The following is a 15,385-nucleotide window of genomic DNA, read 5'->3' as shown; positions in this document are numbered from 1 at the left end:
CTATAATTTACCAGTACAATAGATAATAGCATCTATTTCTTCAACAGAACCATCTATAAACTCCACGGTGTTCTCATTCAGAATCCTCTTGATATCACATCTTTGCTCCACGTTATCTGGATATTTGGATTTGATATCGTAGGTAGAATGATGACTAAATATTACCTAAATCATAGAATACACCTTTATATTAATCTAAAGAGTACAATTTTGTAGCATACCTTAGTTGCCACTTCTGAAACATGGAGTGTGATATCGATTCCCGATGGTCCTGCTCCCATTACAATGACTCTTAGTCCTTTATACGGTTTCGGTGATCTGAACTGGTGGCTGTGCGTTGCCGATCCTTTGAACTTCTCGATTCCTTCCAAAGTTGGAGAAACGGGCTCGTTGTAATGACCGTTGCAAATCATAATTGCGTCGTACTCGTCTTCGATTTCTTCCTTGTTGATTTTGTTGATTGATCTCACGATCCACCTGTTGCCTTCCAATGGCTTTATTTCACTTACAAATCTATTGAACTGTGAACATGCAGATTTGTTAAAATCGAAGATTTGTAATTGAGTGCAGTACTGAAACTTCTACCTTGATGTGTGGACGCAAATTAAATTCATCGGTGTATTGATGAAGGTAATTAAGTACTTCGGCTTGGGTTAGGTAAGATTTTTCTTTGTCTGGAAATGCGAGGTCTGGAAATGCCATTATTTCCTTTGGTAAATTTGTCCTGCAATTCATAAATTTTAGATTTAATTTTGCTTCAATTCATAAATTTGCTGTAATACAAATGAATAGTAAAATTGAAGGAAAATTGTATGAAGAAAAACTTATGTCGATAGACCTTTGATCGAATATTGTTTTTATTGATTAGAATAAGAAAAATTTAAACTTCATTAAATAGTCATTAATCTTTAAATCTTCGATAACATTATAAATGTTATCACTCGAACGAAATCATAACATACTCAAATGCAATTAAGTTAGTCTATTAACATTTTTTCTATATTCCAACATCATAAAAGTATGATTATAATCTGCGATAACATATTAAAAAGTCATTATGGAACATACATTTTCATTACGATAAACTTTTAATCTCCTGGAATGAATTGATGAAATTTCTTAAATTTGGAGCACAATAATAGAATCTATCTTATCTAGAACTATTTTGTTTTTCATCCTAAAATTTGCAGATTCATCGAAAATAACAAATTGTGTGTTACGGAAGGCCCAAAGGAGATAGTACAATATTTCACAAAGTAATAATGAACATTTTCAAATTATATTTCTTCTCTAATAACTATTAATTATTTATTAATATATTTCATACTAAGATATAATTTTACCTGAGTTCTAATAAGTTTAGACTTTAATTGAATAACATCTACATTCTTTAATGAAAAGTTTAATTACCTAAGATTTTGGTACATTGCCGAATAAATGGGAAATCCATATTTGTCTACACCAACATCGTCCGAGTATACCCATGTACCACCTAAATCTTCCTGGAGTTCCAAGACTTCACAGTCGTGTCCATTCTGGATGATATGTTTGGCAGAAGTCAAACCAGCAGCACCTGCCCCAATAATACCGACTCGCATCTTGAACTCCTTTTGAAAGAAATTTTAGAATCTCGAAACGACTGCCACTACTTTCGAAGCCGAAATGAGGTTTCTATACTCTTCCCCAATATTAGTAGTAAGCTAATATGCAGTGGGCATAGTTTTTCTCTCTGTCCAATTCACAGTTCTTCTTAAAAAGCCATCTCATTCTTATCTCACGCATCTCGATTCGATATATAATTATCTAGATAGAGGTCTAATATTAATATAAGTTTGCTCTATACTCTCAAGGTTGTTACTTTAATTCATACACTCAATATTGAGAAAAATAATAGTTACACTTTAATATTAAACGTCAGCAATTTAAGTAGACATTAAAATTTCTGTAATGTACCTTTTTTTTTGTTTGTTTTCAAACTCATTTATTGTAAATATTTGGATGTGGCGTGATATATTAATTAGGTCAATACACAATGATGATAGAAAACGTATAGTTTAAAAAAATTATAAATAATTGTTAAAATGTGTCAAATATAATAATTATATTTATTTTTGGGTTTAAGCAGATTTGTTTTTCTGTTCGGATATGTTTTGATCATTAGAAAGTTATTATTACAAATTATTTACGTAAAATCACGTTTACTATTGTATACAAAAATAGAAAGTTGCATTTCTACGTGCAATTTTCAAAATGTTATTCTATATGTTTTTGCAGTTATCGTATTTGATAATGGACTTAGATTTTCTACGTTGCAATTTTGTTTCTGAAAAAAAAAAGTACTCACTAATTAGAATTAACACTTAATAATGAACGGAGATTTTCCATAACTTTAATCATCAAATTTACATTTGAAATAAATCAAGTTTTTTTCTTTTCAAATTTTCCTTAATTCAATTGATTTCAATGATACGTAAATTAGTATGTGTTGTTGATATAAAAACTGTTTCAAACCGGACTAATCGAGGACTTTAAATTGAAATTAAAAAAAAAATATGTGTACTAGTTTTTGAGATATTATATCTATTTTGTCAATTAAAATTAAAATGTTGTTATTGTCTACATCAAAATTAATAATTTCTAAAATTGATATAATAAATTTAAAAAAAAATGATGCAAATAGCCAAAGTCTTTCTTAATTTTATTGGTTCATATTCGAATACTTGGCAATTTTGATTGTTATTGTTGAACGATTGGTTGCCTATCTCAAATTTAAAATTCGGTCGTCAATCAAATTCCCGACGTTTGAAATCCCGACAACCATAATCCCGACTATATCTAAAATGTCTACAATAACATTTTTAAATTATTCTGGAACGTAGTGACTTTTAAATTGTTATTAATAATAAATAAAACAATTAATAATCTAATTGAGATTATTTCATATTGCTAAGGTTTATTATGAATAATTCAACAAAATCAAATAAATTAATAATCATTTATTGTTATTAATAATAAAAGTGTAGCATGAGGTAACTACGCTCCGAAATAATTTTAAAATGTTATTGTAAAAATTATCAATATAGTCGGAATTTTGATATAGTCGGTATTATGGTTGACGAGATTTTAATACAGTCGGGATTATGGTTGTCGAGATTTTAATATAGTCGGGATTTCGAACGTCGGGATTTCAATAGACGGTCTTTCGGTTGTCGGGCTTGCGATATAGACCCATTACTTGTATCAATACGGGGACTTGGCAGAGGTCTGGAAAATGATGTGGCAATCGCACATTAAGCGAGTAATTTTTCGTACAATTAATTTTGCTCGTTAAGCGAGGTTTCACTGTAATGCGTTTAAAAATACTTATGTGGTAAAGCATATATTTGCATTTTAAATACTATATTAATTGTTAAAGATATCTTTTTTCGTAAAATTTAAGCAAAACCAAGTATATTTTATAAATTAATTGGATGTAAATAAATCGAAATTATAATATACAATTTTATTTATAAATAATCACTTATATATACATAGACAAAAAATGATATAATCTTTATCGTTTCTGTTTTAATACTATAAAAGTAAGCAATTTAAAGAATATTAGTTTGATCTTAATTGAGAAATAGTTTCATGTGGAATTCATTGGACTTTGATGAAGTTGTTTTCATCGACGATTCTGTATCTGTCCTCTCTGAAGTTGACCAGATCGTCGTACAGACGTTTCACACTCTCGTCTCTCAATTTGACGATTACAGGTGGAATGGGCTCCGTTTTCGCCTCTTGCGCCAAATCTCGATAGTAGGAGCATTGATCAGGGCCCATCGAATGAGCCTGTCGTTTCGAGTAGCCCTTGGCCCAGCGATTCTTCATATCGTTCTCGGTGTCTTCAAGCATCAACTCACGACTTGGAAGACTTATAGTTCCGTTCAGGTATTTCAAGAAAAATCTCGCCTATTAAATAAAAAACAAAATATATCGTCCGTTTTTACAATTCAACGCAACTGATCTTACCTGTAAGTCGAACATTTGGAAGGCACATACATTGAATGGGATTCCGATGAAGCACATCGTTGGCCTTTCGATGTGGATCATATGTTTGTACAGAGGTTCAATGTGATTATCGACTACGGTGATTCCGCAGGATTGATCCAAGAACGGGAAACTATACTTGTATCCTGTGCAGTAGAAGATGGCGTCGAAGGCACACACCGATCCATCAACAAATTCAACATCTTCAGCGCCTAGAACCCTCTTAACATCTGGCTTCTGTTCCACATTGTCTGAGTAGGCTGCGGTGATGGGCTCTTTCAAGTGATGGCTCAACACCACCTGCAAATTTCATAATCAATCATATCATGCTTTGAATCTTGAGCGTCAGAGCAGTTGACGCTAGAAGTAGTGATAGCATAACGAGATTTCCTAATAAAAGATCCACTTACGTAATCGCGAATTGTGTCAACAGCGCGATAAGGCGTGTTGCGAAAAATCTTTGAAATTCGCGATGACGATAAACCTATTTTTTGTACTCACTTTGGAGGCAACGCGACTGATTTGCAGAGCTAAATCGATGCCGGAAGGACCAGCGCCGATAATGAGCACCCTCTGACCCTTGAAAGATTCGGGAGAACGGAAGCTCTGGCTGTGGCATTCCTTCCCTTCAAACTTTTCGAGATCCACCAACGTTGGTAAGACGGGATCGTTGTAGTGGCCGTTACAAACCATCACCGAGTCATAAATTTGCTCGATTTCCTCTTTGCTTGGTTTGTCCACCGAAACCACCTTCCATTTATGGTCTGGCAGTGGTGTCACTTTGACCACCAACCTGTTGAACTGAACGAGCAACAATTATCGAACCTATAGTTTATTTTCGTCTCGAGCTTACTTTGATGTTCTTCCTCAATTCGAAATTGTCGGCGTAGAGGTTGAGGAAATCCAAGATCTCGGCTTGTGTCAAATAAGATTTTCTCTGTTCAGGGATGGGGAAATCGGGGAATCCCATCACTTCCTTGGGGAGATTAGTCCTGGTCAACAAATAAAGAAAAGGTTTCTAATTAAAATCAATGATTTATCGATGCTGCGGGTGGGATTTTATAGAAGATTAATGAGCGCCGCACGTGATTGATTTCGCAATTTAATCATTACACGCCCGGACACGAAAAGTCCGTTCTCTGTGTTAATTACTTTATTTATTTATCTAGACCTGCGAAATAATAATAATAATTTAAAAAAAAAACGAAGATGTATAACCAACATCCATTATATTGTACTATATAGTAGACGGGTTGATAAGGCGACCCGCACAGTTTGTAGGTCGTGGCGTTTTATCGTCGATACTAATTTCATTCAACGATTGCGAAGAGACCATTTTCGTTACAAGCATCTTGTTTCATTATTGGAAAAAAAATCATGAACGGGGTCATATGATTAGCGTCTGGAAACCGGGGACCGGACACGAAATTCAGAACTTTGACCCTTGTAAAATGCATTCCCCTTATAATCAGATGAAACGCGATACACATGCTATGTATATCCAATCAAACCAGTAAGTTTGGTCTTGGAAACGGCACTATCAGAAATGTGATTATTGCAATTGCAAATCACTGATAATAATTACTGGAAAACGAAAGTGCGAAATGACTGGTTTCAATAGCAAAAGTCTGCGCTTGAACCAAGAGTTTATTAAAATTATATAATTACAGTTGTTATTATTACAGTTCATCCGTTTCATCATTAAATCATTTATATCCTTTATAGAATTTTTGTTGGTGACTTGTAGTTAATAAATTGTTATGTGAGAGAGAAAAGTAATAGGTTTGATTTCGCTGATGAAATTCAATTCGCGATTTCAAATACATTTTTTTTTATCGATAATTACCATTGACACGAATTATTAGTTCTGTTGCATCTTCAACATTTTGTCTTAGAGATAAAATCAGAATGTGCAAACAATAAAATAAATGTAGTTTTACGGTCGTGCAATTCGTGCATTTTCATTAAATTACACAACTAACATAATGCAACAAATAATTTAAAATAATTGTAGACAATAGATGAAGGTATTATATAATTATAAACGTTTAATCGCAACTTTAACATGAATATTAAGTAAAATTAATGTTTTGAAATAGTTTGTAATGTTATTATTTCTTTGCCGTATGTTATAAAATTGTCAAGTTTGCAAATTTTATGATATGTGAAACATCTTTGTGGTTGTAATAAATTATAATTCAGAGATATTGATAGATGTCAGATAATATAGTAAGATGCAAATAAAAAATAGATAATTGCAAATGCTAAGTTACCTTAGGCCTTTGTACATGGCAGAGTAAACGGGGAATCCGTACTTGTCCTTGCCAACATCGTCGGTGTACACCCAGGTGCCACCTAGATGAGAGCCCATCTCCAGGACGTCGCATTCGTGACCGTTGCCCAAAACGTGTCTGGCCGAAGCCAAACCAGCAGCTCCTCCGCCAATGATAGCTACCCTCATGTTTTCTTCTGAATATCGATGGACAGTTTGTTGATAGTTTTAATTAGACCTATCACTGGTAGGTTTCGAACCCAACTAGATATATCCATCTGACCGTTCGCCGGCTTTATATACAGACATGCAGCATCAGCATCGGTGTACCTCGATAGAGATGTGTTATCTGCGCGTTGGAATTGTAGAAACAAACTTTCCTTCCTTGTCCAAACATGGTCCAATCGCGATGCAATTTTTGTACGAAATCGGGACCCGCCTTCTCGACTGTCCTAACTGTAATCTTCCACTAAAAATATTTTCGCCAAAAATTGACCCACGATAACAACATTTCGTCGTCGCTAAGCAGGACAACAAAAAAACAACAAAAAAAAAACTATCTCATACATCATCGACCTTGGTACTATTTATTGAGAAAATAAAAATGAAAAATGGGAATTTCCTATTTATTATGATGTTAATCATTGAACTTGGACGAAGTTCTCGTCATCCACGATGCGGAAGCAGTCCTCGTCGAAGCGGGACTCGGAGATCCTCCGGTGCAGCTTGAAGATGGCATTCGGTATCGGCTTGATGTCAGCCTCCTTGGACATTTTTCCGGACAAGTGTTCGCCGTGGTCGGGGTTCTTGTGGGCGAACCTCGGTGGCCAACCCAGGGAGTGCCTGTATCTCTGTTCATCAAACGCGCTTTCTAGCATAGTTTCCTTGTCTGGCAGCGAGAATCCCCCAGCCAGGTGCTTAAGAAAGTATCTGGCCTGCAATAAGGAGTGACAACGAAAAGTAAAGCAGTAAAAAGCGGCGTTTACGCCGCAGTTGCATAACAAGGAGGCGAGAAAATGCGTTCTAGAGAACCGGAATTTTCTGGTTCCTGGTGACGCTGAACCGTGACCGTCTCTGATTTCGCGTTCTCAAATAAATAAACTTTTACCAATTTCAAAGAAGAAATAATATACATTTATCAGGGGGATTATTATCTAATTTTCTTTTGCTTACCATTAAGTCTATCATCGGGAATAGACTGTTTCCATAAGTCAGGCCGACTATTGCCATCGTCGGTCGCTCAATGTTCACCAGGTGACGATACACGTATTTCACCCAGTTGTCTTCCACCACAAGACCACTATCAGCATCCAAAAATGGCAAATAGTATTCATATCCTGAAACACCATATTATAAACTATACACTTTAAGTATATTTTTCATTATTCCTCAAAATACGAATTATGGTTGAGCCCTTAGGCCGAATTATGTTTTAATAAAAAATACGAAACATTACTTTTTCCATCCAAATTAACATTTAAGGAAAATTGTAGAAAAAGTAACAAATATATCGCAGTTAAAATTCAATATTTTGTAAAAAATATGAATTTATGTTATTATAATAAGTATTTTGCAAAAATACACTTATTACTTCTGTTGTAACATATAATAAAGTGCATTCTTTGTAGTGTTTCAATAAAAAAATCAGTAGGAAAAACCGAAGTTTTATGTTCAAAACTTCTTAGAACATTAAATAAAAATGCACCTACTTTTCAAAAGCAATCTTATAACATATAATTAATTTTAAAATGCGTTCTTTGCAGTATTTCAATTAAAAAAAGCAGTGGAAAAACCTACTAAGAAAACTTTAGAATGAAAGAATAATTATACTGTATAAATTATAATTGGTAATGATTGAATGGAATAATAAATTTCAATAATATATATGTTAGATTTAACATCCATTCAAATTCAGTGAGTGTTATTATATTAATTTTATGTTAGAAAATAATAAACATAAGAAAAATAAAACTAAATTGAATTGTTTCAAAAGGCTACTAACCATAGCTGATTCTGCCCTTAATGTTAGATGGAGATTAAATTGTATATAAATATTATATTAAATTTTGGAAATTTTATAATAAAATACATTCATAGATGTGTTCGTTATTAGTTCAATTTTTATAATTACAGTAGTACAGCAACAACAACAATATTTTCTGCAAGAAAAATGATGGTTGGACGAAAAATATGCAGCATAATTACGATTTTGTAATGAACAGGATTGAAGAAACGAGAATGGAAATGAAATAAATCGCGCGCCGCATGCAAATTAATCCGCATTATTAATAATAATTTTATGAACGATCTTTGCGTGCGAGAGACACTCATGCGGTTTGCTGTGCGGCTTTCGCATTCGTGTCACTTACTCTCTTCGAGCACTAATTTCACTTAGCGATGTTAAATTAAATGTAATAGTTCCCAACACGCATACCGTTTATTTATTGCGGAATTACCACCGAAAAAACAGTTCTCAAATCGAATCGCGAAATCTGGGTTTTTCGCGCGAACGAAAATACATGGGAAATTCTTGGAAAGTCCATGCAAACGATCTGTCCGAAGGCCACCACCTCTGACCAGAGATAATACAATTTCTTTTATTGTTATCCTTTCAATTAAGTTTTAATCTCTTTTATTAGTTCTGAAATTAACTCTCACCAGTGCAGTAGATAATCACGTCGGCCTCGGTTTCACTGCCATCGGAGAAACGACATCCGTTTTCGAGGATCTGCTCGATCTGCGGCCTCTTCTCGATGTTGTCGGCTTCGGGGGTTCCCCAGGCTTTCGTTCTGTAGCTCATGATTACCTGCATCCACGAATTAGTTTTATATAATAATTGAAAGAAGTGGATGATCTTTTGTACCTTTTTGGCGGTGGTTGCCGTGTGCTTGGCTATGTCTATGCCCGAGGGCCCAGCTCCAACCACGACGACGGTTTTACCCTTGTACGGTTCTGGGCTTTTGTAGTCTTGGCTGTGCATCTGCTTTCCGATAAAAGCATCCATTCCCGGTATGAGCGGTAACCGCCTGTGGAAGAAATGACCATTGCAGACCATAATCGCGTCGAACTCCAGCGTTTCTTCCGTTTTCGTCTTTGCGTCCATCACCGTCACCTTCCATTTGGTCTCCAGGTGCGGCTTAATCTTTTTCACAAGTTTCAAATACTGCGGAAATGAAACTTAAATAAAGCAAAAAAAAAGCGCATCAGAATGATAATACCTTTATGTGCGGCTCCAAATCGAATTTTTCCACGTACTTCTGGATGTAATCCAGAACATCCGACTGCTTTATATAAGATTTTGTCAAATCCAAGCTGTATTGTAATCCTTCGAAAACCATAATCTCCTTCGGCAAATTCGTCCTGCAAAATACCTGTATGCAACCCAATTCTCACGTCTCGTATTAATTATATCCGTTAATTAAGAACTCGAGCATCCAACGAATTAGGAACAAATTAATCAATCAATAATGGATTCCATTAAGCATATTTTATTCTTCAAGAAGAAGCTTTCCTTGGGAATCTTGTATGAAGCAATTATCGTTTCAAACGGATGATGTTGTTGTTTTGTGGATCGCGAAGATTAATATTTCGTTAAAAAGAAATTACGACGGAACAGTAAACGGCCTCAATTTAATTATGTAATTTCGAAAAGTGAAATCACGAATTGTTTGGGAACGTTCCTGAAGTACGAAAAGAGAGAAAGAGATGAAGAGTAGAATTCGTGAATTATTCTTTCATTAAAATTATAGAAATGTTCTCGCGTTCTCGATTCTTAAAAATCTTCGAATTTCCCTCCGTTTTGCGAAATTACTGTTATTTTCGGGCGCGGCTCTGTTGATGATGATGATCATTCTTGCTTCATATGTTTTGTTTCTTCATCCATTTCTTATTCGTACAATTTAGAACATAATTTATTTTTATATGCCATCCATCACTCGCACCGACCTGACGACTTCCTCGTAATTCAAAGCCATGAGAACTTTTCTTAAGAAAACAAAAAAAAACACACACACACAGACAAATAGAAGAGGAAAAATGAAAATAAATAATAATAGTATAGCGTATACGTGATAATTGTACACCGTAGGCGGAAAAAACAGCTGTTGAAATTGTTTTCAAACAGTCAATTTTCTTCTACTCGTCAGCGCCGGAAATCTTGGAAAAAAATGTCGGTAATTAAATGTTAATATCAGTCGTTCGTTGAGTATAATTATACAGTGACAAATAACTGATTAATGCCGTAATCTAGTCGTTACATCCACTAATAGGAAACGACGATCAATGGGAAGGAAATCTATTTGTAATTATATAACGATGATTGATTTTAATATAACTGTTGTTTCAAACTGAAGATTAATAATTTGTATTGATACATCTACTAGATTGAATTAGTTAATTTTTTGAATGATTTATAAAATATTTAATTACTAAATAATGATTCTATTACTAAAAAATGCAGATCTTTAAAATTTGTTTAAAATTCGACAGAAAATTTTAGTAGAACACAATTTATCAGAACTGTTCATGTTTATGATAACATTAATCAAATGCTCTATAATTTATCAAATACATTAGTTACTGCGTGCTGATTTTTGTTTTAAAATTAGGAAGAATATTAAATTTATTTCATAAAAGTAAAATTATGTTTTGATTTTATTAGTGAATGTAGTTCTTACTTCAAGTTTTGATACATGGCGCTGTGGACCGGAAGTCCATTCTCGTCCACCCCAATTTCATCTGTATAGTTCCAGCATCCACCGTAGTTGGTGGTCTGTTCGAAAACGGAAATTTCATGTCCGAACGCCAGACAATACTTGGCTGAAACGAGGCCGGAAACGCCGGCGCCGACAATGGCGATCCTCATCCTTTGCTTTCCTGCTGCTTCCTTCCCCTGATCCTGATCCTGGTACACAGAACAAAAAGCAAACGATGTAAATGCGATGCATAAACAAAAGGCGAACGGTTCAAGTTGCTCAGATTGGTATCTGTGTTGTTCTTGTTTCGCTTAATAACAAATTCAATGCTCGCGCTCACGATTCATTAAAAGCACGAGATAGATGGAGGTGGATGAGGAGGAAAAAGGAGGACGTGGCTGGTGGCTTTTTGATGCTCTCCTCGTCGTTGCGTGAGCATTATTTTATGGCGAGACCTGCTTCGGTTTCCAAAGGACCAATTTTAATATGTAACAACTAGACGACCTGAGAACATCCTGTGACGTCTCTAAAACGATATTTGTTCCTCTTCTCATGTTTACCACGAACCCAAAGAATGTCTAATTTTTTGAATTATTTCAAAACATATTTGGAGCAATAAAGATAATTCTTGCTCTCTGAACGGTATAATTAGAAAAACGCCTCGATTAAAGTCTACTGAATTAATTGACAATTATTTGAAAACAAACATCAATATTATGTTTAAGCTTTTACGACGTATGGTTATTTTGGAAGACGTTTTAAAGAATTAGTACTGATGTAATCTGTGAGTGAAATCATCAGATCGGATCGAAGCTGGACTCGGTTTTCATTTGTTATACATGTGTAGTTGTTTTTTTTTATTATTCCGGTTGCTTTTTCTTTTGTTTCTAAAGTGCGGATGAAAAATTACACGAGCGACCGACAAAGTTTATTATTAAAAAGAAAGAGTTGACGGACAGCGGAGGTATAGATAGAGAGGGAGCAATATGAGATGTAAAAGAGTAATGAGTTGTTGTAACCTGTTGTAATCCATTAAGGGGGGCATCTGATTCTTTGTCAGTTATCGGCGGAGTAGAGGAGAAGGATGGCTCTCGTCTTGTCGGGATATCGATGTAAATCGATCGGGACGCGGAATCCGAAAGGATTCCAAACTCCATCAGTCAATATTTCCCGGTGCCGTCTATGATCAATCATCCGCCGCCCGGCCGCCTACTTTATTATCATCATCATCATCATCAACGAGAACATCAAATACTCTCTTCTTAATGGCGTTACCATTATTTGGTAACTCTACACTCGATTAATTGAGAAGTTTATATTAAATATCGGAGGCAGCAGCGGCAGAATAAAAGGAAGAATTAAAGAGAGACAAAAAAAAATCACAAAAGAAAACAATTTAAATACCTGTATTACGCGCATATGCAAATAAAGAAATTACAATAAGCTCATAGGTGCGGTGGGAAAATCATTTACGCAACTACATTTAACTGGGAGGAAAAATGCGCAAGAATTTGAGATATTCGCTATTATGTTGTGCTCGGTAGAATAGGAAAATTTCCTCAATCCATCAAATTCTGGAGGGCAAAAAAAAAAATAGAGAATCTAATTACGATGGCGTTACGCAACGGACGCGATGCTATGCAAATATTCGTTGCGAATTTACATACAATGACGGGGATTTTCGTGGAAAGGTCGACGTCTGAATAACGCTTTAAAATATGATTCGTGTTTAAAGCGAAAAGAATTCGTACATCTTTCGGTCTATAATTACTTATGTATGCATATTCGCCATTGCAATTACGTGCCTTTTTAAAAGCGACCATACAAATAAACAAACGGTTGAACATCTTTGTTTGGGGATGGTACGGATAGAAGTAAAGCGTGATGTCGGGGAAACATGGAATTAAATCATTTCACATACGATCGTAATATCCAAGTATGCGCGTGGAATATTACTGTTATGACCTTCTCGGACGTTTTCTTATTCAAAAAAAAAACTAAAAAGAAAAGAAATAAAGGAAAACATTCATGCATGCTTCGGGAATGGTAAACGTAATAATGCAAGTAACAAACAAAAAAAGACAAACATAAAGATGTGGTGTTTTGTGGTTTTCGGATACAATGTTACTTGTAGACGCAAAGGTGCATAATTACCAACACGACAAATTGCCAGAAATGATGGGTCATCGCGAGTTCTTGGGAATGGATAGTGCGCAAGGTGGAAAGGAAGGAACTGCGATGCGAAAGGTCTGATTTATTTTATTGGCGCTGTTTGCAGTGGGTGTGAAGATGGTATTAAAATGTAGTTGACATAAAAGCTCGAATTTGCATCTGGCTCTATACGAGTCGGCCGTTGTTTGTGGGCCGCCCACGACATCCCGCAATACCACCATTTGGGACCGTTAAGTCGTCTCGTTTCGTTATATTACCACTATTTGCACTCGCGCGAACTGCATTCCTCGATATACGTCCTTTTTCTATTGTTTTTTTTTGCATACCCGTCTTCCTATTTACTACTGGTGCGCACTTCCTTCATCAATTTGTAAATTCATTCATAGAACGGGACAAATTACATTTTATATAAAACGCACGAGGTTCTTAACATTCGGAAAAAATATACATCCTTTCTGAAAGCAAATTAATTTGATATTAAACATGAACCACATTCTAATAACTTTGAAATTAACAAGTTCAAAATTCATTTAACTATAAGAATGTATGTAAATACAAGGCGGAAAGTCCAATGGTCAAAAACATTTTGCAATAGTTGTTAATAATTGGAATTATCTATATTTGTTTACATTTTGTATGATGTTATTAAAATTATAAAATGTGTACACATTTTTAATGAATTTAGATAAAATATTACGCTTGATCAGTTAATATTAATAAGTACAAAATGATAACATTTCTATAATATAATAATTTAAAAGTTAATTACAGAAAGTCTTGGAAATGTTTATCGCAGTCTTTTCTCATCCTTTCATTTGCATTTAATCAAAGAAAATGTTAACACTTCTGATGATCCATGAACTTATTCTTTATAGTTTATTCGTGTATCTAAATCTATTTTTGCAATTCCTTTCTCTCTGGATCATATTAAATCACAATCGTTGACAATCCGATGCATGTGAAATTATACTTTAATGTTTAAGCAATTATTATATGTTAAATTACGTAATGGAAACTATCGATATTCGATATTTTAAATACCAAAATTGCATGACTAAAATATTCATTCTCACGATGTTGGATTCTGAAGTAAACGAGTAGTTATTTCATTTTTAACCAATAAACTAATGAGAATAAATCCTGAACAGAATAAGCCACAGTATTAAGGTTCTCTCACACTGCGTTCCCATTCCTTTTTTGATTGATTAGACCTATTTCGTTCCTTCCTTATTATTATATATATATATAGAATAGTATTTTCCATTCAATTGCTCCGGCTATCTCTAACTCGGAATCAAATCCACGCACATCACAATCTCGCCGTTTCATTACTTTTCATCCGAGAAATGAAAAGGAGCCAACATAAATTGACTCATGTATTCCTTTTTGTTGTTGCCTTTTTCTCTCTCTCCTATTTCTCTCACACACTCTTCGTTCTTTATTCACTTCTTTGGATTTCCGTCGATAATTTTATACTTTGTTGAACATCAATTGCTTCCGGATTAATTAAGCGCTGCAGATATTTTGTTCCTTTCTCCAGGACCGAAAAAATAAATCTTTGATGGGCAGTGAATTATCGATGAAAGGTTTTTATTAATTAACCGTCGATGAAGAAGTATTTCACTTAATTGATTATCGGTTTTCGGTTCAGTAGGTTTCGCCCGATCCTCGCGCCCCGTCGCATTTGCATCTAGCAATTTCCTGTTTAATTAATACATTATTAAATGCATCCTTAATTTGCTTACGAAGGAGTGAAACAGAGAGAGAGAGATGCGGAAAAGCTGTACACGCATTCCTCTTTGGTATGTGCATTGAGATGTATGCACACGTTATGATCGGAATTATCAGATGCAGGAGAAAAGGAATCTCAGTAATTAAGTTTGCTGCTTTGATGAAATATCGTTGTTGCTTGTTTTTATTTTATTTTTAGCTCTTATATAATCTTTGGAAATGTACGTTAGCATCGCATGACGCAGTTATTATTTATTTGGTATTATCAAAAAGATTTGTTTTATTTTTTTTGTGGTGAAATCATTATCTGCAGCACCAATTAATACACATGATAATAGTTTTATACAGGGCGAGTTTTATGATACATATTTATATAAAATTGTATATCTATTATTTCATTTTAAATATTTATATTTCTTAACTTTACTCTTATTTCTCTATTTGTAGTTAAATCATCGAAAAAATAAAATGTGATTGTCTGTCAAAT

General features: G+C 34.4%; 3 protein-coding genes across 4 annotated transcripts in view; all 3 read right to left on the bottom strand.

Annotated features, from left to right (window-relative positions):
* The window catches only part of LOC108558860 (senecionine N-oxygenase-like), a 5,337-nt gene extending 3,739 nt beyond the window's left edge, over positions 1-1,598 (bottom strand). The window contains exons 1-4 of one of the 2 annotated variants that reach the window (XM_017915895.1): positions 1,411-1,598; positions 586-724; positions 222-521; positions 12-165 (exon numbers count right to left, since the gene is read on the bottom strand). In XM_017915895.1, coding sequence (XP_017771384.1) covers positions 12-165; positions 222-521; positions 586-724; positions 1,411-1,598 — 781 coding nt within the window. The remainder of the gene's footprint in view (positions 1-11; positions 166-221; positions 522-585; positions 725-1,410) is intronic. The other variant, XM_017915894.1, reaches the window with a different exon arrangement.
* Positions 1,599-3,546: 1,948 nt separating this feature from the next.
* LOC108558861 (senecionine N-oxygenase-like) lies at positions 3,547-6,657 on the bottom strand. The gene is made up of 5 exons (XM_017915896.1): positions 6,303-6,657; positions 4,883-5,021; positions 4,531-4,830; positions 4,012-4,329; positions 3,547-3,951 (listed from the first exon to the last, which is right to left on the bottom strand). The coding sequence occupies exons 1-5, from the start codon at positions 6,488-6,490 to the stop codon at positions 3,640-3,642; spliced, it is 1,257 nt and encodes a 418-aa protein (XP_017771385.1). The 5' UTR covers positions 6,491-6,657; the 3' UTR covers positions 3,547-3,639.
* A 205-nt stretch (positions 6,658-6,862) lies between these two features.
* The window catches only part of LOC108558862 (senecionine N-oxygenase-like), a gene marked incomplete in the record, with an annotated part of 8,911 nt that continues 388 nt past the window's right edge, over positions 6,863-15,385 (bottom strand). The window contains 6 exon segments of the mRNA XM_017915897.1: positions 6,863-7,236; positions 7,475-7,638; positions 8,960-9,107; positions 9,165-9,464; positions 9,520-9,661; positions 10,978-11,204. Of these exon segments, the coding sequence (XP_017771386.1) occupies positions 6,943-7,236; positions 7,475-7,638; positions 8,960-9,107; positions 9,165-9,464; positions 9,520-9,661; positions 10,978-11,165 (1,236 nt within the window).

Source organism: Nicrophorus vespilloides, unplaced genomic scaffold, assembly GCF_001412225.1.
Source record: "Nicrophorus vespilloides isolate i.1.1-1 unplaced genomic scaffold, Nicve_v1.0, whole genome shotgun sequence".
Taxonomy (NCBI): Eukaryota; Metazoa; Arthropoda; class Insecta; order Coleoptera; family Silphidae; genus Nicrophorus; species Nicrophorus vespilloides.
This window is presented reverse-complemented; position numbering and strand designations above follow the sequence as displayed.